This window comes from Manis pentadactyla, chromosome 13, assembly GCF_030020395.1.
Source record: "Manis pentadactyla isolate mManPen7 chromosome 13, mManPen7.hap1, whole genome shotgun sequence".
Classification (NCBI taxonomy): Eukaryota; Metazoa; Chordata; class Mammalia; order Pholidota; family Manidae; genus Manis; species Manis pentadactyla.
The window spans coordinates 27087256-27114752 of NC_080031.1; the positions used below are offsets into that span (position 1 = coordinate 27087256).

Sequence of the window (27497 nt, forward strand, 5' to 3'; positions counted from 1 at the left end):
TTGCTGCACAAACTATACTAAATCCTCCTTAAAATTTGATTATTATCCAACATCTATGTTACATATTATTTTATCCTAAAAAATCACAAATTAAAACTTTTTGAGATAACTAAATGATGGAAAAGAAAAAAGCAGCTACAGGGGCAGAGGGGATAGATTTACTTTAAGACAAGGCATGACTTTTTTAGCCAAGATCTAAGATAAGTTGAAAATTGTTCACTAGTAAGCTGAATTATAAACTAAAACAGCAACCTAAGATTTTTTAAATTAAACATGGTGTAAATTATTCAGATAGAGCTGTTAAGGTTATAGCTTGTAAAAGAAAAAAATGCAAATTTATGGTACTTGATTTAACTGTACAAGAGCAAATGAGTTAAGGGAATCAAGAAAGCAAGCAATTTACATCTTAATGCATTTGATCGGCAGGGGGACCAGGACTTTTCTAATTGTTCTGCAATATACATAGTGGTTGACCGCATGTTTGTAGGAGCAAAGCACTCAAACACACTTACAAGTTAGTTATGAAAAATACTGGGATAACCAAAGTAAAAATAAAAAGAGACCAATACAGACGTTCTCATGCAAATTTGTACTGCATTGAATCTGACAGGGAAAAACTGTTACTTTGCAAAAATATATAGTACTCAGATTCAAATGTATAGTTTTATACTGAGTCCAAAAATCATTTAAAAAATCTACTCACCAGTTAGTTATATATTTTTCATTTGATATATGGAAAATAAGGAATTGTGTTGTGCAGATTAGTTGTTCTAAGTAGGAGCTAGTGAAGCTAAAAATTGACTTGGAATAAAAATATACAGAAGGGATTTTCTCTAAAAAAAACATGGTAGTGTCCCAGAAATTCCAAATATCAAAAGAAATAAATTATGTTTTTAAAATCAGACAGAGCCACCCTGAGTTCACACAAAGTAAAAGAACAGACATTTTTGTAAAACTTAAATTTGGCTATTAAAACTTAAGTGCTTCACGCTGCATAGAACCATCTGGTGGCTTGGGGGTATAATTGCATTCTAGTTTTCTCTACATTCTACACATGAGGGAAGACATAATGATGTCCAGGAGCCAATCATTTTCCAAAAATTGTAGTCTTGGAATAGTTCCTCTTATTCTTCTACACATCAAAGATTGGAGGTGCATATGTATATTTATAAAATGCTATATATTTTACTTTATTTTAAAAAGCATTGTCTATTGTGTATCAGACATTACATGAGTTTAAAATGTAATTTGTTGTGACTTGAAAATAGTCTCCTAATATATATTTTAGAAGATAATGATAATACATTTTCTCAATTATAATGGAACATTCATTTCAGCAATTTTATTCTTTGTTCCTTTTCTTTGTTTTAATATTATAAAACTAAAGGAAACATAGCCTTGAAAATAAATGGGGGGTTCAAACTACATAGTCATCTGGTTGCTTAGAGGTGTAATTGCATTCTCAACGTACTACACATGAGGAAGAAAATTGTGATGTCCAGTGGCCTGAATATCAAAAAAAAAAAATTACGCTTATAACATTTTCTTACTTCAGCTAATCAAGTCAGTTATCAAAATAGAAATACAATATATATAATCCATTCATTTGTAGTATAGTAATGGGTATTTGGAATAGTCTTTCATGTATATTTTATGATATATATTTATTTTATAATTATGCTTGCAGATAAAAATAAGTTCTGTATAATAGGTAATATACAGTTATACATTACAACTAAGCTCTGAGTGATAGCCTAAAATTAGAGTCATAGGCAGTGAGTTAAAATGTCAGAATGTTTAGCATCTTGAAGATTATCCAGTCCAGGTTTGAAAAACTTCTCCTTCGGGCTAAATATGGCTATACCAATGTTTCCTTCCACCTGCACAGTGTCGATTAAAACCGATGTCAATGCCTTTGTATGAGACATACTCTCTCCGGTTTAGCTTAGTTCAGTACTTGCAACTCCCTAGGCTTGTGGGCTTGTTTCTCTTGAGTGACCCAAACCTTTAATTTATAGATGAAGAAGCAGACACAGAAAAGTTAAAGTCTTCCTGAAAATTGCACAGCTAACTACTAGAAGAGTCAAGATTGGAATTAATGTCTCATGATTCTCACAACAGTGTTTTTATAACAACAATAATGATAATAATTGCTTCCATTTATTATGCTCTGCCATTTGTCTTACTAAGTGTAATATATACATTATTGCATTTAAGTCTTACAAAAATTTTATGAAATAGATTTTTTAATCTTCATTTTACAGATAAGGAAACTGAGATTCAAGGGGTAAAGCAGCGTGTCTAAGTTTGCCAGTCTGCTCGTGATAGCTCCTCTCAGCTTCTTCTTCTGCTAAATGAATGTTACATTGTCTCTTAATTTGTGTAACTTTGTAGATGGTCTCCAAATATTAAAATCTGAGAACACTTTTTTTCTATATGCTCAAAGTATTTTTTTAATGAAAATTACTTAGGTTTATAAATAATTATAAGTTGATAGGATACAGCTCTCTGAAATTTTTAGACGGAAATAATATTTATTCAGTGCTTATTATTGGCCAGTTATGTGGATAAGATATTTTTCTATGTCAGGGAATTTTTCACAGAAATCTTATAGCACATGTATAATTATCTTACCATGGCTAGGAAGCAGAGCATATTAAAGTAAAATAATTTGCCCAAGGTGACCATTAATAGTGATATTAGAATTTGAGTGTAGGTCCTTTGCCTTCACATCTCTTATTTTTTAGAGCAATATTTTTAAATGTAATTTTAAGATTATCTGTTTAGTTAGTAACTTAAATAGTTTATATTAAAGTAAGCCATGGAAGCACAATATTTCTGTTAAAATCATTTCAAGCAAATTAACTGATTATCCTTCAGAATATTTTTCTTTTTATTATCAATTATAATAAGAATAGTTTTCAGAATTTGGTTGTGTAAACTGCTATGCATAAGTTTTGCTAGGAACATATTCAGGTGTAATAAAAAAGTATTACAATTATTTGTATCTAGAAATTTTAATAATTCTGGAATTTTTATACTACTAAAAAAATTGCTTTTCTAAAAATTTGCCTATAATCCACCTTCTATCTCAGCTAAATGTTGAAATGGTTAACATAAGAACTTTTTACTATTAAATAATTTAATTCTTGAGTAAAAATTCTATTCTGGAAATAGTGTTACAATGCATATATGTTTTAGTTCCATCTGTCAAGCTCAGTATTTACTAGGAACTTTGGATCTCACAGAATTATAATTTTGAAAAGATATAGTTGCATAACATTTGGAAAATGTGTCAACACTTAGAAATTTCAAAACTAAAATTGTTCAAGTAAAAAGATATACTAAAGATAAATATGCAATTGTTTTAGTGACTCAACTATTTATTTGTCAATTATTTATTAGGTACCCATAGAATAATGCACCAGACATTATTTTAAGCAGTGACAAAATAAAGTGTCTGTTTGCTAAAGGGTAGATGAAAACAGTCACTTTAAGGCTCATTATAGAATGTGTCAGGTTATGATAGAAAAGGAATCAGAATAAAGCGAACAGAAGTTGGAAGATTGGAAAGGAAGAATATACTGATGAAGAAAGTCCTCTCTGAGAAAGGGACATTGTAGCAGAGACCTCACGAAGTTAGAGAGATCCAAATACATACCCACGAAGGAGAGTATCCCAGAAAGAGAGAACAGTTAGGGAAAGGGTTTGGGAATAGTACAATGAACACACACAAAAAAATCCCTGTTCTCATAGTCTTTAAAATTTTGGGATGGAAGCAGGGGCACAACCATTGAGTCAAATAAAGTAATAGTTTGTTGGGGGATAGGTGCCAAAGAGAAAAGTTAATTAGGGAAGGGGTCTGATTGATGCATAAAGGGTATTGAGATTGCACTTTTGGTAAGATGTCTGGGGAAGGTCTCCCCATGAAGGTGACAGTGAAACATTTTTCCCTAAAGGAGGTCAAGGTGATGGCCATGATTGTACCTGGGGAGGAGAGGCTGGGGGATGAGAGGGAGTGTTCTAGCTGCAGGTGGCAGGAGGTACAAAGACCTTGGGGAAGGACAGCACTTGGTATGTTTGATAGAAAACAAGGAAGTTCATGTGCTGGAGTGGGGGGATGAAAAATGAACATAGTAGGAGATGGCGCCAAAGAAGCAACAGAACCTAAGAGAGCAAAGTAAGAAGCAGGGGCACCAGTAGGGTGAGGTCATAAAAACTGAGGTGAGAGATGCCTGGGTGAAAGCTATAGCGAAGTTTAGATGTTGTTGGATTCTAGGTATATTATAAAATAGTGTTCATAGGATTTACTTATTAATTGTATGTGGGGTGTGACAGACATATTAGAACTACAGATTCCTTGGCATTTTTGTCTTAACTAAAAGAATGGTATCATCATTTACTCTGATGGGAAATATTGCAATAGTAGATTGGCAGGTGCAAATTTGAGTCCCAGTAGGACATTCCTGTTTGCAGTGCTTATTGGACATCCAAATGGAAACGTCAAGTAAAGTGCATTTGTCTCTGTGTGTGTGTGTGTGTGTATGTGTGTGTGTGTGTGTGCGCGCGCGTGCGCACGCGCTACCATTCAAGGGAGGTGTTCAGGAAAGGATAGAAATGAAATGGGTTAAGGACTAAACCACACCCTGAAATGTTTAGATCCTGGAGAGATGAGGAAGAATAATCTAATGAAAGCGAAGGGGAGGGTACAGAGAAATCAAAGTGAAGGAAGTGATGAACTCTATGAAATACTAGGTAAGGGTCGGTATGAGAACTGGGGGATTGATCGATAAACTTAGCAATGTGGACGTCATTGGTTACTTTCATAGTAGCATTCTGGCCAGTGATAGAGAGACAGCCTGATTTAATAAAATTAAGAGAAAATGGAGGAAAACAAAAATGGATTGTTACCTAGAGGGGGAAATAGGACCAAAGAAATACATTTGTTTCTTCCATGTTTTTTTTTTAAACTTTGAGATAATACCAGGATTTTTGAATATTATTGATGATGCAGAAGGAGAAGCAGGTCTTTGGATCACAGACTGTCCACTTATGATAAGAAGATTGGTGACAATATAGGTATGGATAAATTGAAAGCTATTGTGGTAGTGCTACAGGGAAACAGATTCAGTGAGATGGAGGTTAGTGCGAATCGTGGTTAAGAAGCATCCTTGGAAGCCACTTACTGGAAGAGAGGAGGAGGAAACAGGCGTGGGAGAAGAATCAGAGCTGTGGTGCAGGGCCAGCCCTTGTCCTGTCTGACAGCAAGGAGGCTCTCTAAAGCTGACTATCTTGTCTGAGTTGTCTGCAGTTGGGCCAAGGTGGTCAGGTCATTACACTTACTCACTGAGCAGTTCTTGTCTATGAACTTCTTTGGAGCGCATATAATTTTGGGTGAGCTGACTGTAGCAAAGTCAGTCACTGGAGGAACTGAGGGAGAAAAGCTGTGGGTCAGCAGGGCTGCCAAGAGTTGGAACAAGTCCTTCCCTGAAAGGGAATTGGGCACACCCAGCAGCATCCCCTATAGGTGTATGTAAGTAGTTTTTAGATTACCCATATTCTCCAGGAGGAAGGAGGGAAAAAATGAGGGAAGGGGCAGGAAGCTGCCTTGAAAGAGAGTAGATATAAAAGTATCGTCTAGACGATTGAGAGAGAATGGAATCTGTAAAGGTAACTGGATTATCCGACAGCACACAGGGCCTATCTAGGTTCAGGGTCACAAATTTAGAGCAAAACTAGTCGTCGCTGTTGTTGTTTTACTCCATCTACATTCCCTTTTCCAAAGCACAATAGTAGATCAATTTAATCAAGGTGGGAGTTGGGCCAGGGAAATAAAAAGGAGGGGAAAGGGAAAGGAGTCATGGTTGTAGGCAAGGAAATAACTAATGAAATATTATAAAATGTAAAATAGCTGAAGAGGAGAATTGGGCCCCAAAGCATGAGAGACAATAAAATATTTATGAGTTTTAGGAATCAGTATACTAAATGACTTGCTGGTTTTACTAAATGGCACCCTTCCCAATCTCTATAGGTCTATAATATCCCAAATCTCTATAAGATGCTCTATTATTTCTACTGTATTTTTCTTTCCAGTGCTCAGCCCTGTAATTTCTTGAAAACTTAATGAATTAAGACTGATCTGAGTTTGGGGGAGAAGAATGTGAACTTAGGAGCAAGTAAATCAGGTTATTTATGTAATTGCTTACTCAGATGCAGATATTAAGACAAATGTATAGAACCTCTGCCAGAATTCATAGATATTGCCACAGTAGTCAAACAAATTGACATACCACTTTCACATTTGCGATTATTTCACCATATATATTAATCACAGTTGAAACAGCTTTTTGTAACACATGTCAAAATACCAAAGAAAAGATCAAAGATTGAAAGCATTTTTATTACACTCTCGGGAAAACTTATCTTTTTACAAAAGGAATTACAAATTACTGTTTGCTTATAATGTAGTTAAAATGGTCTCTTTCTAGGCAAACACTGACTCATGTCCTTTGGTTTCCTCTTAATTGATGAACCCTCTGGTTGCTGATTCGTGTATGATAATATGTAAAGTGAAATGGCAAGACATAGCAAGAGACTTCTCATCTGACCTCTTACATATAACTAAAGAAAAAACGGTAATTAAGAAAGTTTCACTATAACTTGTCATTATTTCTTACAGATTTATCTCAGTACATATCCAGCTGTATCTTAATTCCATTCTTCATGTGATAGATGGGAGTATATCTTTTGAGATACCTCTAATTAGCTCAAATGATATTCTTGAAAGACTAAATTTATTACACAATTAACATTTTTAAAAGTTGATATGATGTCCTGTTCTCAGATAACTTATAATGAACATTTTAAAGAATTGTAGATTACTTCATGTGATGTAGTAATAGGAAGCTGTTTAAATAGTCACATTGATCAAAACATTTTAACTTAAGAATATCTGAATAACTCTAGATGAAAAACATGCAAGTTCCAAAACTGACTTTGTTATCTTGAAAACCCAAATCTCTAGTGCCTGTGAGTTTCTATTTGAGTCACTTAACCTTAGTGAAGGCCAGTGTCCTCACAGATAGCGGGCATAATAGGTCCTGCCCTCTCTCTTTACAATCCGATCACAGGATCACGGGCTCATGCTCGCCAATGAAACACCACCAACCTTCACATTTCTGTAGCTTTCAGTCAAGCTACCATTCAACAACCAAACTTTTTATTTTAAAAACTATTATTAAGAATCTTGTTTGTTGTAGAGTGTCCTTAAGAAAGCCTTTACATGCAAATGACTATGTATCAAAAAATGCTAATTTAATTATCTCTCAAAATAAATATAAGAATTATTTTTCTATTTTTCACTAATTTTCTCCTCTGTGTCTTTCACCAGTCAGAAAATGATTTTTTAAAAGAGATCCTTACGAAGATTATTTCCAAATTTCTAAAACCAACTCAGTCTAACTTCCAAGTGTTGAATTGCTTTTGTCCTAATACATACTTTTAAAACAACCACAGTGAGTCTAATTTACAAATTCATTAGTTATTAACTGCATGACCATAGCCATGTTTGTATTTGCTTTCCACATATGTTTGGTAATCTTTAAAACAGAGAAATTAATATTTAATTTATAGGATGCCTGGCATGGCATAGAGTGGGTATGCTAGTAGCCAGTGGGATTAATATTCATCCACTTCCTTTTATTTCCCTGTATTTTGTTTTAACATTTTAGAACATTAAAGATAGTTTCTGAATGAGGTCTGGCCAATTTTTATCACAGGATATGTACACAGGACACAAAAAATTTGACAATCATTTGAATAATCCTGAAGATGGAAATAGGAACAATAACAAAAATGGGAAATAAAGGGGATGACTTTCATATGCAGTCACATTTGCAAAAGCAGTAAGTACCAAGTCAGTATTAGAAAACCTGTCAGTCATTTTCTAGAAATCATAGAAGTTAAAGCCATGAGACCCCTCAGAACGAACACGCATCTTAGTTCCTCAAACTTACAGTCTTACGTAGGAATCTGATACCCACATGGTAATAACTAATAAAACTCACTTTTCTGACCTCTTGCCTCAAGTGCTTTACCTTTTTCAATGGTTTTACTTTTTATAAAAATTCAAACTCGATTTATGAAATTTAGAATTCATAATGAATTATCTGCATTCACAGTCTTTTTAATGTTAGGTAATTAATTGTGAACGACTGAAACGTTTACAATCTAAAACTTACTAGCATCTCCGATGGGATGAATGTATAACCAAATGCAATTCAAAATGGGCAATCCGTCCCATGCTCAATTATAGCTGCTGTAATTGAAACATGAACACTCATTCAGAACAGAGTGAGGTGAGGAAATTAGAAGCCAGGAGACAGATAAACCACTATACTTCATTCCTAATTTTGCATAAGATTTACCCTCTTGTTCTGACTCTTTCCACTCACTTCTCCCTAATAACTAACTGATCTATTGTATTTCACATACATAAGATCGTTAAGATCAGTGTTATAACCCCTTGACGTGTTTTCTGTCTTCCCAGTTTACTTCAACCTCTCTCTCTCTCTCTCTCTCTCTCTCTGTCTCTCTCCTCTCTCTCTCCAACACTTTCAAATAATTCATCTTTTTAGGGAATGGTTTGTGAAATATATTTTTCGTGTGTGTGTGTGTAGTTCACACTATACCTACTTCAGGTGTCCTAGTGGAAATAACCTTCCTAATTGGTTTGCATAATTGTTTAGCCCACTGTACCAGCCAGTGGTATGAAGCTTACCAGGAAAAATCCCTCTTAGACTTTAATATTTAGTAATACTTTACTTTTCCTGAGTTACCAGAAAGTTTTCCTCTTACAATAACTGCAAACCCTAAGACTAGGGACATAATCCATCTTTGTTCTGGCCCCCTTAAGTATAGTCAAATTTATGGTCAACTGTCAATAATTTACAAAAGAATATGACATACATTCTTTAGTACCTATATAGTCCTACAGAATTCTTACCATACCCATTGTGCCTTTACCTGGAATTTGTCAACCACCTGTTTTATCTCTTTGTACATACATTTTAAGCTCCTCAAATCTTTTGTGAAATAATACAGGGAAGAAAATGAAAGAAGTCAGCAAGGCAGATAAGGAGGGAAAGCAGACAGTCAGGCAGGTAAACTGGAGAAAGGAAGGAAGGAAGGAAGGAAGGAAGGAAGGAAGGAAGGAAGGAAGGAAGGAAGGAAGGAAGGAAGGAAGGAAGGAAGGAAGGAAGGAAGGAAGGAAGGGAGGGAGGGAGGGAGGGAGGGAGGGAGGGAGGGAGGGAGGGAGGGAGGAAGGAAGGAAGGAAGGAAGGAAGGAAGGAAGGAAGGAAGGAAGGAAGGAAGGAAGGACTCAAAGAGAGAGTGAAAATGTTGGTATGCATGTGTTTGTAGCTCACATTTAGGGGGATATCATGAGTACTCCATGGTAAATGCACATAGTATGTGCTAGTAACTCATAAGTAAGGCTGTGACAAGCTGAAGCTGTCATTGAGCTCACGAGTCTATTCAGTGGCACACGCCTTTGAGAAAGGTCTATGGATATTGGCCCAAGTACATATGATTAATTCCTGAGTTCATGTATTTTTATCCTTCCATTACATCTTTCTTGAATCTCCAGTAGAGAGTGTTCAGTGTGCAGTCTGCATTGAAGTAATATTTATTAAATGAATTTGTGAAATTATTTGTCTTGTAGCTGGTCAATATGCTTCAAATCACACATCCTAAATCTGCATTCTAACTGTCATGTGAGGTTCTCTCATTTATTGTATACCTCTTTGTGTGGTTCATCGAGGATGACTAAGTGTAATAATTTTATAAGCTGCAGTTCTAGTTAATCTCCACTATTAAACTCTGCATGAGCTTCCAAATTTGAGAAAAGGGTCAGAGAAAAGATAAGGCTGGGGCCCTGTGATTCCTGATGATAAATGTTCTCCTCCAGTGTACTAGTTGTCTATTTGTTTATGTGCTTATAGTAGACCCAAAAAGAAGTTTATTTTGAATTTTGGAGTCTTTGTATTAACATTTTTATTTTCACTCATTTTTTTCTGTTAAATATCAAAAATAGAACATATGAACATGTATTTCTTGTGTAAGTGGCAATAAGATAATCAAAGCCCCACCCATAAAAATTCTTGTTCCTTATTTAATAATTTCTCTCCTTGATACATAGAATGTGTAATCTTTTAAAATAATGTAGTAAGTACTCAAACTAGGTTTTCTGATGAGTACCTGCAAGCAAATCAACTGTTTTCTGTTCACATTTAGCTAAATACAACCAGCTGTATTTTCACTTAGACTATTCTCGCTAGTTGCCATCACCACTCCAACAAAGGTTTTTTTTACATAAATCGTTCTGTTTCAGATCAACCAGATCTTGCCTGACACAAGGACCACTTTTACATGATAAATAATAATGTTTCACTTTTTGTTCTAAGAGAAAGGATTTAAATAAAAGAGGTGTACTTTCCTTCAAAGTGTAGACTACTTTTTAGTATTTCTCTATTTGTCTTTACGAAAGAAAAAATGATCTATTCATAACTGAAAATAAATCCATTAATTTTTGTACTGCTTTTGCTATAACTGCTAAGAAATAGTGACACAGAGACAATTCCATAAGGAAATGTTGACTCATAACCTGTATTAACAACTAATACAAAATAAAGCAATTACAGTTGACTATTGTCTTTTGGCTCAAAACACACAATTCAGGTCATAATTATTCTATAATTTTCTTTCTTGTGTCTAATTTCTAAGCCATGCCTGTACTTCAATTTCTCAGAAATAAGCATTAATTTAGCACTGTTTTCTATTAAAATATAATTTTAGCTGCAATAGATTGATTTGAGGTGTTGCCATAATCATAATATAAACATAGTAAATGTATTAGAAGCTACATATGTACTTTTCAGAAATGATTTAAAATTCAGTTAAAATAAATTAATATCCAAAAAGCCTTCCAGAGTTTATAAATTCAATAAGGATAAAAAGAGCAAAGTAAAACCACGTAATCCCTAAAGAGATACTACAAATCCGTAAAGAGATACCAGCGCTCTCCCACAACTGCTGCCTTTCAGATGGTTCCTGTGCTGTGTTTCTAGGAGTAAAGTCCAAGGAAGTCAAATTAGGAAACGTGCCATGCTTTGTTTTCATGCTGAGATGATTTGCTGGGAAAAAGACAGTTTCAGTCCCTAAGGATCAATGCATATGGATTTAAAGCCATGAGTCACATATATTTAAAAACAAATTAACATGTTTGAGAAGTTAGTGTCTATGTTTTCAAACCACCAAAGAAAAAAGGAAAGAAAAGTACGACTAGGACAACTCTTTTTATCTGGTCTTGCTACTTTGTGAAATTCTTAACTATTTACAATGGAACAGAATGATGTATAAAATCCTAAACACTATCTTCAATAATGAATACCTCTCTGGTTATTTATTTAGCATTATGCCTTTGCTGTTTATCAGTCCTTCATAATTTGGAATGTATTTATGAAGATTTGATTATGAAATCTGAAAATAAGTAAATTGCTACCCATCTCTCAAAAAAAAAAAAAAAGAAGAGAGGGTATGGGATCCCTCTGAAGATATTGTTAATGATTTATCTCCTTATTCACATAAGTATGTTTTCTTGACTGCTTACTTTCATCACTTGTCAGATTAATAAACATTAAATTTGAGGGTCTATGTTGCGTTACTATGAAACATACTCTTTTAGCATGAAATAATGAAAAGTTTCAAATAATCTCTTAAAATTGGTGACTAATGGAAGGAAAGGCAGAACATTTTCAAGATGTATTTCTCACTGTGGGAATTTTTTACAGACTGAGAATTCTGGCACAATGTTTATTTGTAAAAATATTGAACTTCTACCATTTCTAAGAAACTATTCTAAAAATCATCTCTTTGATCAACCTAGAAAGGAGAAAGGGACATATAAATTGAGCTATGAATAGATTAACAACAATAATAAATACAAATAATATGCATCATTCTTTTTTAGGCCAATTATTTTTAGGAAAGTATTTTCAAATTGTGCTAATGCAACATAATTTAAGGGAACACAATTGAACCTAAATCAGTGCTATAATCCTTCATTTATAAATGAGTGTTTCAATAGCTAGAATACTTGTAAGGTAATCAGAATGGATGGATATAATTAATTCTTACAGGTCATTCCAAGCTTTTATAAAATGAAAGTAACATGACTTTTTCACTCACATTTATAGAAAAAGAATACATTATATCCTCATTACATTTGGCAAGAGCACACAAGTCTCTCTAATTTGGCAAATTCATGCTTGGTTTTTCCCAGCATATAATTCCCAGCATATAATGAGGCGGCAGTTTGGAATCCAGGCATCCCTAACCACTTCTATTTCTCTTCTAACTATGTATGAATGAGGCTTACTGGTAGTAGAAAAATCAATATGTAGGAAATATTATGAAGAAATAAAAAATCCTGTTTAATGTGTTATAAATGTATTACCTAATTTCATCCTGTGCTAGCAACTTACATGAACTATAAATAGAAATAAAGAGTGTGCAATGCATACAATCTGAAAATCATGGTATTTAAAATTGGATGATACAGATTTTTTTTAAGGACCTCCTGTCCCTTATTCTCAAAGAAAAAGAAACGTTGTCTGGATAACAAGAGAAAAGTAAGTACAAGTTACAAAAGTAGTAATTCTTTGAACTCCTTTTTACCTTGCACCTTATGCTGTGTTATGTTGACAGATCTGGGAAATTTTAGTGGCCGGACGCGAAGTGCAGTCTCTGTGAGGGAAGGCCAGGGGGTTGTTCTGATGTGCCCTCCTCCGCCTCATTCACCAGGTACAGTAGGCTCCCATTCTGTATTGCTCCTGCTCTTTACCATATGCTCATTTTTTCAGACAGTCTATTGACTGGGGAATATTCCAAGTGAAATGTGCATGGTTTTCTTGAAATGTATCAGAGTACCAGATGAGTAATTAAAGACCATATACTCTACCTTTGGACAGGAGACTGAGCTCCTATGATAGGAATGTTTTATTGCCATTTTACTACTGACTGTCATAGTTATGTGTCTGCCTGCCACCAGTGAGGAATATATTGCCTCAAGCACAAGAAAAGTGATAAGCTGGCAGAGTAAAAACTTTTCAAAATTATTTGAAATGTCAGAGTTGAGTTAACTGAATATGAATGGTTATCTTAGGTCAGAAGATAAGCTGGGAATAGGGTTGTTTATGGTGTCACACTGAACAAAAACTGCCAAGAAAATTTTTCTGAGTTTCAAACAAAACTATAATTCATTTGCTATTTTCTGGCTGCTTGAGCTCTTGTAAAAGTCCTGGTAATAGGTAAGTACTTCATGGGGCTTGGAGTAGCAGAATAGTAAACTGTGCTCAGATTAGATTCCCTTTTATCAATTCCCAGCTAATTATATTCATTTTGAGTCCTATAATTTGAGATGAGCACCTCTTTGTACTTCAGTACAGTTTTCCCACAATACAATTTAAAAATGGTTAGCATCAATTAAAGAGGGAAGGGAGAAGAGAAAAAAAAAAACAGAGAAAGGCAGAGAGAGAGAGAAAATCAAATGCCTGTTTCTATCTGAGAAATAACAAAGTCCTTAAAGTTAACAACTGGAAACAGAATTCAGGCCCCTGATATCACAATACATTTCTGTTATTTGTTTAATGTGAAAGCCATACTTGTTTCTAAGTTATTTCTAATTTTAGTATAGTAATGGGGCCCAGTTTTGTTCTACCATAGATAATTCTTACCCTATATTACAATAGGATCGCAATAATTTCCTTTAAGTTTTCTCACCTTTAACCCTCCTTTTGTTTTAATTGAAAGAAAAGTAAACTATGTTTCAGCAGGAAAATATTTTTGAAAATATGTTGCTTTGAAACCCAGAAAATAATCAATATTAAAAATAATTTCTGAGTGGTACTCATTTAATTCCTGTAGGTCAGTTTAACCACTCAAATCCTTCTCTGAGCAGCTTGGGGACTTGATAGTAAATATATGTAGTCTGACCTGCAAGTGATTCCAGACTGAGTGTCTTTCCAGGCAACATGTGCTTTAAGTTTTTTAATGTATAAAACAAAAATTTTAGTAGGTTGCTAATCCTAGAAGATTAATATATATTGTGTATAATGTTGGATTATTAGACATACTTAGTTTAAAGAGCAGTATTAGATGAATAATTGCTAGAGATAAGGAGGTATTTAAAATTTAAAGGAGGCTCGAAGGAGGATGTAAGTGTTCATCAGACTTAAAGGAGTTAATATAAAGTGACCTCTACTGGGAAAACAAAGCAAGACTTTCTGATCCAAAATATATATATTGCAAAGCTGTCGGAACATGTGTTAAAAAAGTGAAATGGAAGAGGATGACATAGGAAGCAAAACTGCAAGGTTAATACATATAGTCAATTTAACCAATTGGTAAAGAAAACAAGAGATTTCTAATGGGGAAAAAATAGTATAATGAACTGCATGCAATGATAAGCATGACATAAGAATATCTGTTAGTAACTGTGATCTCTGAGAGCAATGAGTTAAAGACAGATGATTGCTATTGCATATATGTCGTAAGAAATATAAGACTGATACATAATTTAAGATGGAAATAAAAGTTGTATTCTACTAAGTACTCATTTTGGAGTGTTACATCAAATCTCAAACATCAGACTTAGCATCAAAAGCTTTCAAGGGACATGTCCATGGCCCAAAATTACAGGGATAACTCAGCACCCAGGCCACTAACATTTACCAGATGGACAGTTATCCCCTGACTAGCCAGATCCTGTGTATCTTAAGCTACTTTGTTGAACATTTCTTTTATATTCAGGCTCCAATTGAAATTTGCATATACCTTGCAGGCAGGGCTCTCCCTGAAGCCCTTTACAGTTACGGCTGTTTATTCTCACAGATTGCATGCGCCTCTCAGATTGCAACGGATATCCTACTTTCTCCCTTGCCCATTCTGCTTTCTTCCTCCTTGTAAACACACACTTGAACTTCAAGCCATCTCATTTCCTTGTTGGTCGTTTACACACTACCAGCTCCTTCCCCTTCATTTCTTGAAGATGTTACCCCCTGGGTCACTGTCAATTTCTTCAATACTACACCAGTCTTAGTATTTGGTTATTTCAGTAGGACCCTCACAACCTCCTGTCCTCTCCATTCCTTTCATTTCTACATTCCAAAGGTCCTGTGGTCTTACAACCCACCGGTGCCACTTGATCTGTGATTACCAACAGCTACCATCTCTCAGTTTTTACCATACTTGCAAGCCTCCTTTTCTCTGACTAACATGTTACTACTTTCTTCTGCCCTCTCGTTCTAGTCCCCTGACTCCAGGACTCCTTCAATCTCGCTGAAATCTACAAGTCACTGATGCTACCTCTTTCCCACCCTACTTTCCCTCCTTTGATTATCATTTTTCTTCTTCATTATCATGATCTTGCATACAGCCTCAGTATCTTCATCCCTCTTTCACTTCATCACACGCACTTGACAGTTAGCAAAACCTTAATACTGATATAAATTTAACTTTCAGCTTACTGCATGCCCAAACCTACTCAGCTTAATATGTCTGTAAAAAGATACAGTTATGCAGATTAATTTGAATTTAAAATCCAAACTATGAATTTCAAGTGAACCTTAATGCTGAAATTTTTTTTAAAAATTAAAAACCCAGAAACAAAAACCTAGTCCTTTTGCTGTAATTGTCAAATCTTAATGCCTCTTCTTCTTCCTTAAGTTTATCTCCCTTTCTCAGCAGATTACCCTGCATCCTATTTCACTGTGAAAAGCCAAACAAGTAGAAATCTTCCATAGTCTTGTTCACCAAGTCACACACTTATTAGCATATGTACTGACACCCTCTAACTTCCCTTTTGCAGTACAGATGCAATGTTCTTTTTCCAAGGCCAGTCCCACACTGGTGCACCATTAGTTCATCGTTTTTTGATGGTGTAAAGAAATTACTTCAGTAATTCTCCCTTCTCTCATCTGCACCCTTATCAGAGCTGCACCTTTACGCTTTTTTGGATCACTCCCAACAGCATGCAATACTGTCTCTTCCTCCATCTGAAACAAAACAAAGCAAACCTTTCTTGACTCATGCCCTCTCTTGGCTTCTACCTCATTTTTCTGCTCCTCTTCATCATGGAACTCTTCAGAAGCTTCATCTGTCCAGTTCCGCTCCTCTAGGTCTGTCTCTCTCTGTGTCTGTCTGTGCTCCTTTCTTTGTCTCTTTCTCTCTCTTTTTATCAGATTTTTGAGGTGAAATTTATAGCCTACCAAATACACCCATTTTAAGTGTACAGTGCAATGAGTTTTAATAAATTTATACAGTTGTGCCACTGTCACCAAAATACATTCATAGAACATCTCCAACATTTCACAAAGGCATTCCCACCCACATACCCACACAATCACTGATCTTTCTGAGTCTATACTTTTATCTTTTTTAGAAATCTTATTTTAATGCAGTTATATAATATGCAGTGTGTGTGTGTGTGTGTGTGTTTGACTTATTTTACTTAGCTTAATGTTTGTAAGGTTGATCTACACTGAGGCATGTATCAGTAATCTGTGACTTGACCTTGCTGAGTGGTGTTGCAGTGTATGGATCTGCCCCATTCTCTCCATTCCTCACTGATGGGCATTGGGATTATTTTTAGAACCCAGGTTGGTCACTCCTTCCTCCAAAAGACACTTTCTTGCAGTATTTCACTCTCTCTTGTTTTCCTCTTACCTTACTTAATCTCCTTTGCTGATTTTGCCTCATCTTCTCAAACTCTTAATAATGCAATCCCCCCACTGTCAGTCTTTGGATATCTTCTTTCCCTAATGTACCCTCACTCCCTTAGATTTCAGTTGACAACTAGGCTTTAAATACTGATATCTCCAAATGTATGTCTCCAACCAGGACTCTGGCTTGTATACTCAGCTGCCTATTACACATTTCCATTTGGGTGGCTAACGGACACCTCAAGCTTAACCATGTCTAAAATTGAATGCTTGGTTATATCTTCCCCAGACCTGCTCCATCTGCAGTCTTTTCCTCCTTAATTAATGGAAATTCCGAGACCTAAAATTGATCAAGCTGTAGAGTCATTCTTCACTTCTCACTTTCTCTCATATCCCACATGCAAACCATCAGCAATTTTATTGACCCTACTCAGAACTATCCAAAATCTGTTCATTTCTCACACCTTCCACTGCCAGCTCTGTAGAATAAACCACTAAAGTCTCTTACCAAAATTATTGCAGTAGCCTCTTGAAACTAGTCTCCCTAATTTTTGCCTTAACCATTTTTCAATCTGTTCTCACCATAAAAGTCAGAGTGATTCTGTAAAACCATGTTGTGTCATGTCACACCTCTGCCCAAAACTCTCCAAATACTCCCCACTGCTAAAGACTGAATTTTTACCCTAAAATTTATATGTTGAATCGAGTGAGGGTATTTGGAGATGGGTCCTCTGGGAGATAATTAAGCTTAGATGAGGTCATGAGGAGAGGGTCCGCATGATTAAATCAGTGCTCTTACAGGAAGAGACATCACAGAGCTCTCTCTGACTCCCCCGTGTGTGAGAATAAAGTGAGAAAGTGGCCATCCACAGGTCAGAAAGAGAGTTCTCATAAGAAACTATGCCACATCCTGATCTTAGACTTCCAGTCTTGAATATTGAGAGAAAATAATTTGTTAAGCCATGCAGTCTGTGGTATTTGGGTAGGGCACCCTAAGCAGACTAATACACCATGTCATTTGTAGTCAAAGCCAAAGTCCTTACAGTAATTTGAAAAGCCCTCACCTTTGGCACCACGTGATCTGTCTGACCTCATCTGCTACTCTCCCTCCTACTTTCTTAGATGTAGTCATATCAGCCTCTTTGATGTTCTTCAAGTAATTAGGTGTACTCCTGCCTCAAAGCCTTTGTAGTTGCTATTCCTTATGCCTATACCACTCTTATCCCAGGTAATATGGATTGCTCACTCCTTTACATTCATATCTTTCTTCAAATTGCACCTTCTTAGTAAAACTTCTCCAGATCTTCCTCTTTCAATATAGACCCCTACAATTCCTTTTCTCTTCTACTGCTTTTTCCTTCAGAATCCTCATCACCTCCCATATTCTGTACTGATCTACTTACTCACTTGTTCATTGTCTCCTTCAATTAGCTATAAATGCTGTGAAGACAGAACTTTTGTAGTTTTTGTTCAGTGTTGTACCCCATGCCTAGAACAGTGCCTGGCACAGAGTAGGAGCTCAAAAAGAATTTGTTGAATGAAGCTATACATTATATTAATAAATAAATGAAAATTAGCTAAGCTTTTCAGATCAAACATAGCTGCCAGAAACTTTGAGAAACCACAAACAAGAAAAGGAAAAAATAAATCAGCTATTAGTAAGAAAACTTTTTCTTACTATTTTCCTTTTTCCCATAATGATATTGTGAATGGACATAATTGTAGAATACATGAAATGTGATTCACATCATCAACATAGAAGAATAAAAGAGGACATTTTATGTTTTTGTCAAAGAAACTAACTGAAACCTGAAGGATTGGAATTATTAGTTGAGATCACAATCAATTGAGAAATAGTGATTTAACTCTAGTGACTTGCTTGATCAATTAAAAGGAGAATTTGAAAATGTCTTGGGAAAATCAATTCAAAAATTCTTGCTGAAGAAGCAAAGTAAGAAGAAAGAATAATCCAGGGCTACTCAGTGAAAGAGGCCTTGGTTTTAAGTCCCTGATCTGGTACCTATTTGCTGTGACCTCAACAACTGCTTTAGTTTTGGTGGGATGAGATTATATATTGTGAAATGAGTAAATAACTGATACATACTAGAAATCTCAGACCCAAATATCTGTCTCATCCAAATAGCCATGTAGATTGTCATAGCATACCTGTTTAACTGATGCCTGATTCTATTTTGTTCCCCACTCATGTTTTACTTCCCTCTTCCTAATCATAATTAGTTTACTATTTTATTTTGTCAGAATTTTATTATGTGAAGTTAATTGTTGGAAGTAAAAGTTTACTAATATTTTTATCCCTCCTAGTAAATTACATATTCTTGAGGGTACAAAACTTTCCATATCCTATTTCCATACCCAATTGGTTAGCACAACATAAGACAGTAGGTATCCATTAAACACATGTTAAATAACTACATGTGCTGATTCTAATATTTTTTTATAGGGCATTAGACATTTCTTATCAGTCTCCTGATATAAGTTATCATAACCTATATTTATGACAGATATTTGGTCATCTAATCTCACATTCAAATTTACTATTTCAAAGTGTAGCAGTTACTATGATTCACTAGTTACGATATGAAATTATAAACACTTTATACATAACAGAAGATCAAACAGTATTCAGAAATAGCCCAAAGATTCACTTTCTTATCACCTCAAGTAGATAAACAGTGCACATACATTTTTCTGTGAATACAAGCAAAAACTAGAAGTGATTTTTTGCTAAATTTCCCTGTTTACTTCCCAAGAGATCAATATTAGTTCCTGTCAGTTACATCTGTGAATGAAAACATCTTGATTGGATACTTAAGTAGTTATTCATTTACCAGGAAATAAATATATTTTTCTCGACTGTTAACTACATCTGCTCAAAATGATTTTAGTTGCAAAAAAAAAAATCTTTGTCAGTTTAGCAATTTTGAACTGAGTATTATGCTCTAATAAAAAGCTTCTTGAAAAATGTAGAAATGAACTTCATAAAAACTACAACTATACATAGACTTATGGTTTAGAGGTTATCATCATAGATACTTTTAAATCAAGAATTCAGTAATTACTGTTTTACTCTAAACATATTTTGGTCTAATTTTATGCAAAAGTTTACACTTAAATGGGAATTTAAACTCTTACACACAGTATTAGGCTATAATTAAAAGATATATATATGAATATACCACTTTACAACAATGATGATGAGATTTTCACATTAACTATACTATGTAATCCATGAAAAATATCTGCAAGTTTGAGATTATTGTCATTCCTGTTATGTTGTGGAGGAATCTACACACTTCAGGATGGTTAAGTGAAAAACTTAAGCTCTCAAACTTACTACATGATAGGAATCAGGATTTCAGTTTTTGATATATTTTATACCATGTATTGTGCATTTTGGTTAAACCTATACCAAAATATTTATAGCATGAGCACAAACAAGACATTTCTTTTTTTTTTTTTTTTAGATAATTATTTTTTATTGAAGGGTAGTTGACACACAGTATTACATTACATTAGTTTCAGGTGTACAACACAGTGATTCAACATTTATATACATGATAATTCTAAGTACCAGCTATCACCATACCAAGTTGTTACAATATTTTGACTATATTCCTTATGCTATATATTACATCCCGGTTACTTATTTATTTTACAATTGGAAGTGTGTACTTTTTCTTGGTTGTTGTTGTTAGGGCATCTCTCATATTTATTGATCAAATGGTTGTTAACAACAATAAAATTCTGTATAGGGGAGTCAATGCTCAATGCACAATCATTAATCCACCCCAAGCCTAATTTTCGTCAGTCTCCAATCTTCTGAAGCATAACGAACAAGTTCTTACATGGAGAACAAATTCTTACATAGTGAATAAGTTACATGGTGAACAGTACAAGGGCAGTCATCACAGAAACTTTTGGTTTTGCTCATGCATTGTGAACTATAAACAGTCAGTTCAAATATGAATACACATTTGATTTTTATACTTGATTTATATGTGGATACCACATTTCTCTCTTTATTATTTTTAATAAGATGCTGAAGTGGTAGGTAGATACAACATAAAGGTAGAAAACATAGTTTAGTGTTGTAAGAGAGCAAATGTAGATGATCAGGTGTGTGCCTGTAGACTATGTGTTAATCCAAGCTAGACAAGAGCAATAAAACATCCACGTATGCAGAAGATTTCTCTCAGAACAGGGAGGGTGAGGTTCTAAGCCTCACCTCTGTTGATCCCCAATTTCTCACCTGATGACCCCCCTGCGACTGTGCCTGTCTTAGGTTGTTCCTCCCTTGAGGAATCTTACCCGTCTCTGGCTAACCAGTCATCTTCCGGGGCCATACAGGGAAATGTTAAGTTGGTAAGTGAGAGAGAAGCCTTATTGTTTGAAATGGTTAGCTTTTTATTTCTTTGCATATTTATGCCCTGTGGCTTCTATGCCCAGCATTTGTCTTGAGGTATCTTTACCACTTGGAGGAGTTATGATACTCGGTAAATTTGATATGAGGCACGAATTCTATTTAAGAATTCGTTGTAATTAGGAAGGAAGAAGAAAAGCTATAGAAGTAGCAGGCGGGAGAAAACATGGGAAGATTGATTATTTCTTTGACATATCTTCTTGTAGAGTAACTTCAGCATGTATAGATTTTAAGCTACTACTTAAATTGCGCACACACATTAACATAATAGGAGTATAGTTACATAACCAAAGCATATCTGTAATTACCAGCCATCTCCAGTGAAACCAAGAAAACCAGTTAGGCACCCTAGGCATTTGTGAAAACTTATCAATGATATGATGGTTATTATCTAACTGAATTTGAATAGTTTGAGAAAAATCAGACAAATTAAAACAACCCATTCCTGGGCACTGTTCACATCCCATATGTTCTTTTAACAGTAAATAGTCTGTAGTTGTAAGATTTTGGAGCGCTACAATTTGCACTTCTCCTAATTCTTGGTTGAGTTCCAACAGTATAGATCCAGTCAAATTTGTTGTTTTACTGTATGCACAGGCCAGCTTAGATATCTCCTTCATTCCCATGGCAAGTCCAGGAACTGGTGGGATGAGTGCATCTACAGCTGTAGCAGTGCGTGGATCTTTGTTGGGGTTTTTTGATGATCATCTTCTGGCATGAGTCTTCCCGAGAGTGCTGATGTTGGAAGTTCTCTTTCATATCGTATCTTAGTTCATTTTCGGGGTAGCCAAATTAAGCTTTGATCCTCTGTATAAACACAAACAGACCCTTTGCCTACACTTTTATATGTCCTTTATATCATTGTGTAGAACTCATTAGAGGTCACCACATAGGAACTGCATTTTTTTTTTTTTAATCATTAATCTACACTTACATGACGAATACTTTGTTTACTAGGCTCTCCCCTATACCAGGTCCCCCCTATATACTCCTTTACAGTCACTGTCCATCAGCGTAGCAACCTGTTGTAGAATCACTACTTGTCTTCTCTGTGTTGTACAGCCCTCCCCTTTCTCCCACCCCGCTATGGATGCTAATCTTAATACCCCCCTACTTCTCCCCCCCTTATCCCTCCCTACCCACCCATCCTCCCCAGTCCCTTTCCCTTTGGTACCTGTTAGTCCATTCTTGAGTTCTGTGATTCTGCTGCTGTTTTGTTCCTTCAGTTTTTCCTTTGTTCTTATATTCCACAGATGAGTGAAATCATTTGGTATTTCTCTTTCTCTGCTTGGCTTGTTTCACTGAGCAAAATACCCTCCAGCTCCATCCATGTTGCTGCAAATGGTTGGAATTGCCCTTTTCTTATGGCTGAGTAGTATTCCATTGTGTATATGTACCACATCTTCTTTATCCATTCATCTATCGATGGACATTTAGGTTGCTTCCAATTCTTGGCTATTGTAAATAGTGCTGCGATAAACAGAGGGGTGCACTGATCTTTCTCATACTTGATTGCTGCATTCTTTGGGTAAATTCCTAGGAGTGCAATTCCTGGGTCAAATGGTAAGTCTGTTTTGAGCATTTTGATGTACCTCCATACTGCTTTCCACAATGGTTGAACAAGTTTACATTCCCACCAGCAGTGTAGGAGGGTTCCCCTTTCTCCACAGCCTCGCCAACATTTGTTGTTGTTTGTCTTTTGGATGGCAGCCATCCTTACTGGTGTGAGGTGATACCTCATTGTAGTTTTAATTTGCATTTCTCTGATAATTAGCGATGTGGAGCATCTTTTCATGTGTCTGTTGGCCATCTGTATTTCTGTTTTGGAGAACCGTCTGTTCAGTTCCTTTGCCCATTTTTTAATTGGGTTATTTGTTTTTTGTTTGTTGAGGCGTGTGAGCTCTTTATATATTCTGGACGTCAAGCCTTTATCGGATGTGTCATTTTCAAAGATATTCTCCCATACTGTAGGGTTTCTTTTTGTTCTATTGATGGTGTCTTTTGCTGTACAGAAGCTTTTCAGCTTAATATAGTCCCACTTGTTCATTTTTGCTGTTGTTTTCCTTGCCCGGGGAGATATGTTCAAGAAGAGGTCACTCATGTTTATGTCTAAGAGGTTTGTGCCTATGTTTTCTTCCAAGAGTTTAATGGTTTCATGACTTACATTCAGGTCTTTGATCCATTTTGAGTTTACTTTTGTATATGGGGTTAGACGATGGTCCAGTTTCATTCTCCTACATGTAGCTGTCCAGTTTTGCCAGCACCATCTGTTGAAGAGACTGTCATTTCGCCATTGTATGTCCATGGCTCCTTTATCAAATATTAATTGACCATATACATCTGAGTTAATGTCTGGATTCTCTAGTCTGTTCCATTGGTCTGTGGCTCTGTTCTTGTGCCAGTACCAAATTGTCTTGATTACTATGGCTTTATAATAGAGCTTGAATTTGGGGAGTGAGATCCCCCCTACTTTATTCTTCTTTCTCAGGATTGCTTTGGCTATTCGGGGTCTTTGGTGGTTCCATATGAATTTTTGAATTATTTGTTCCAGTTCATTGAAGAATGTTGCTGGTAGTTTCATAGGGATTGCATCAAATCTGTATATTGCTTTGGGCAGGATGGCCATTTTGACGATATTAATTCTTCCTAGCCATGAGCATGGGATGCGTTTCCATCTGTTAGTGTCCCCTTTAATTTCTTTTAAGAGTGACTTGTAGTTTTCAGAATATAAGTCTTTCACTTCTTTGGTTAGGTTTATTCCTAGGTATTTTATTTTTTTTGATGCAATTGTGAATGGAGTTGTTTTCCTGATTTCTCTTTCTGTTGGTTCATTGTTGGTATATAGGAAAGCCACAGATTTCTGTGTGTTGATTTTGTATCCTGCAACTTTGCTGTATTCCGATATCAGTTCTAGTAGTTCTGGGGTGGAGTCTTTAGGGTTTTTTATGTACAGTATCATGTCATCTGCAAATAGTGACAGTTTGACTTCTTCTTTGCCAATCTGGATTCCTTGTATTTTTTTGTTTTGTCTGATTGCCGTGGCTAGGACCTCCAGTACAATGTTAAATAACAGTGGGGAGAGTGGGCATCCCTGTCTAGTTCCCGATCTCAGCGGAAATGCTTTCAGCTTCTCGCTATTCAATATAATGTTGGCTGTGGGTTTTTCATAGATGGCCTTTATTATGTTGAGGTACTTGCCCTCTATTCCCATTTTGCTGAGAGTTTTTATCATGAATGGATGTTGAACTTTGTCAAATGCTTTTTCAGCATCTATGGAGATGATCATGTGGTTTTTGTCTTTCTTTTTGTTGATGTGGTGGATGATATTGTTGGACTTTCGAATGTTGTGCCATCCTTGCATCCCTGGGATGAATCCCACTTGGTCATGGTGTACGATGGTTTTGATGTATTTTTGAATTCGGTTTGCTAAAATTTTGTTGAGTATTTTTGCGTCTTCGTTCATCAGGGATATTGGTCTGTAGTTTTCTTTTTTGGTGGTGTCTTTGCCTGGTTTTGATATTAGGGTGATGTTAGCTTCATAGAATGAGTTTGGGAGTGTCCCCTCCTCTTCTATTTCTTGGAAAACTTTAAGGAGAATGGGTATTATGTCTTCCCTGTATGTCTGATAAAATTCCGAGGTAAATCCATCTGGCCCGGGGGTTTTGTTCTTTGGTAGTTTTTTGATTACCGCTTCAATTTCGTTGCTGGTAATTGGTCTGTTTAGATTTTCTGTTTCTTTTTGGGTCAGTCTTGGAAGGTTGTATTTTTCTAGGAAGTTGTCCATTTCTCCTAGGTTTCCCAGCTTGTTAGCATATAGGTTTTCATAGTAGTCTCTAATAATTCTTTGTATTTCTGCGGGATCTGTTGTGATTTTTCCTTTCTCATTTCTGATACTGTTGATTTGTGTTGACTCTCTTTTCCTCTTAATAAGTCTGGCTAGAGGCTTATCTATTTTGTTTATTTTCTCGAAGAACCAGCTCTTGGTTTCATTGATTTTTGCTATTGTTTTATTCTTCTCAATTTTATTTATTTCTTCTCTGATCATTATTATGTCCCTCCTTCTGCTGACCTTAGGCCTCATTTGTTCTTCTTTTTCCAATTTTGATAGTTGTGACATTAGACCGTTCATTTGGGATTGCTCTTCCTTTTTTAAATATGCTTGGAGTGCTATATACTTTCCTCTTAAGACTGCTTTTGCTGTGTCCCACAGAAGTTGGGGCTTAGTGTTGTTGTTGTCATTTGTTTCCATATATTGCTGGATCTCCATTTTGATTTGGTCATTGATCCATTGATTATTTAGGAGCGTGTTGTTTAGCCTCCATGTGTTTGTGAGCCTTTTTGCTTTCTTTGAACAGTTTATTTCTAGTTTAATGCCTTTGTGGTCTGAAAAGTTGGTTGGTAGGATTTCAATCTTTTGGAATTTACTGAGGCTCTTTTTGTGTCCTAGTATGTGGTCTATTCTGGAGAATGTTCCATGTGCACTTGAGAAGAACGTGTATCCTGTTGCTTTTGGATGTAGAGTTCTGTAGATGTCTATTAGGTCCATCTGTTCTAGTGTGTTGTTCAGTGCCTCTGTGTCCTTACTTATTTTCTGTCTGGTGGATCTGTCCTTTGGAGTGAGTGGTGTGTTGAAGTCTCCTAGAATGAATGCATTGCATTCTATTTCCTCCTTTAGTTCTGTTAATATTTGTTTCAGGTATGTTGGTGCTCCTGTATTGGGTGCATATATATTTATAATGGTTATATCCTCTTGATGGACTGAGCCCTTTATCATTATGTAATGTCCTTCTTTGTCTTTTGTTACTTTCTTTATTTTGAAGTCTGTTTTGTCTGATACCAGAATTGCAACACCTGCTTTCTTCTCTCTGTTGTTTGCTTGAAATATCTTTTTCCATCCCTTGACTTTAAGTCTGTGCGCGTCTTTGGGTTTGAGGTGAGTCTCTTGTAAGCAGCATATGGATGGATCTTGCTTTTTTATCCATTCTATTACTCTGTGTCTTTTGATTGGTGCATTCAGTCCATTTACATTTAGGGTGATTATTGAAAGGTATGAATTTATTGCCATTGCAGGCTTTAAGTCTGTGGTTACCAAAGGTTTAGGGTTAGCTTCTTTACTGTCTTACTGTCTAACTTAACTCGCTTGTTGAGCTATTATAAACACAATCTGATGATTCTTTATTTCTCTCCCTTCTTCTTCCTCCTCCTCCCTTCTTCATATGTTGGGTGTTTTGTTGTGTGCTCTTTTTAGGAGTGCTCCCATCTAGAGCAGTCCCTGTAGGATGCCCTGTAGAGGTGGTTTGTGGGAGGCAAATTCCCTCAACTTTTGCTTGTCTGGGAATTGTTTAATCCCTCCTTCATATTTAAATGATATTCGTGCTGGATACAGTAGTCTTGGTTCGAGGCCCTTCTGTTTCATTGCATTAAGTATATCATGCCATTCTCTTCTGGCCTGTAGGGTTTCTGTTGAGAAGTCTGATGATAGCCTGATGGGTTTTCCTTTGTAGGTAACCTTTTTTTTCTCTTTGGCTGCTTGTAATACTTTGTCCTTGTCTTTGATCTTTGCCATTTTAATTATTATGTGTCTTGGTGTTGCCCTCCTTGGATCCCTTGTCATGGGAGTTCTGTGTACCTCTGTGGTCTGAGAGGCCATTTCTTCCCCTAGTTTGGGGAAATTTTCAGCAATTATTTCTTCAAAGACATTTACTATCCCCTTTTCTCTCTCTACTTCTTCTGGAATGCCTATGATTCTTATATTATTTCTTTTATATTGATCACTCAGCTCTCTTAAAATTCTTTCATTCCTGGAGATCCTTTTATCTCTCTCTGCATCAGCTTCTCTGCGTTCCTGTTCTCTGTTTTCTAGTCCATTAATGGTCTCTTGCATCTCATCCATTCTGTTTTGAAGTCCTTCCAGAGCTTGTTTTATTTCTGAATTCTCCTTCCTTAGTTCTTGCATATTTCTCTGCAAGTCCATCAGCATGGTTATGACTTTTGTTTTGAATTCTTTTTCAGGTAGACTGGCTAAATCTATCTCCCCAGATTCCTTCTCAGGGGAAGATGTAGCAGATGCTGAAGCTGTCTGGGTTAGTCTTGTCTGGATCATATTTTTTTGCCTTTTCATGTTGACAGGTGCTATTGACTGTCAGCTGGGAGGGCCAAAATTTTCACTTACTACTGGCCTTTCTTTACTGGGGCAACTGCGACCCCTAGTGGCTTGTGTTGGGTAATTGCGTGTAGACTGGGTCTTTGTGTCTTGCCTGGCCGGGAGGGAGAAATTT

General features: G+C 35.8%; 1 protein-coding gene across 1 annotated transcript in view; it reads left to right on the forward strand.

Annotated features, from left to right (window-relative positions):
• CNTN5 (contactin 5) overlaps window positions 1-27497 on the forward strand; it is a 1238002-nt gene that overhangs the window by 857169 nt on the left and 353336 nt on the right. The window contains exon 7 of the mRNA XM_036902818.2: window positions 12766-12861. Coding sequence (XP_036758713.2) covers window positions 12766-12861 — 96 coding nt within the window. The remainder of the gene's footprint in view (window positions 1-12765; window positions 12862-27497) is intronic.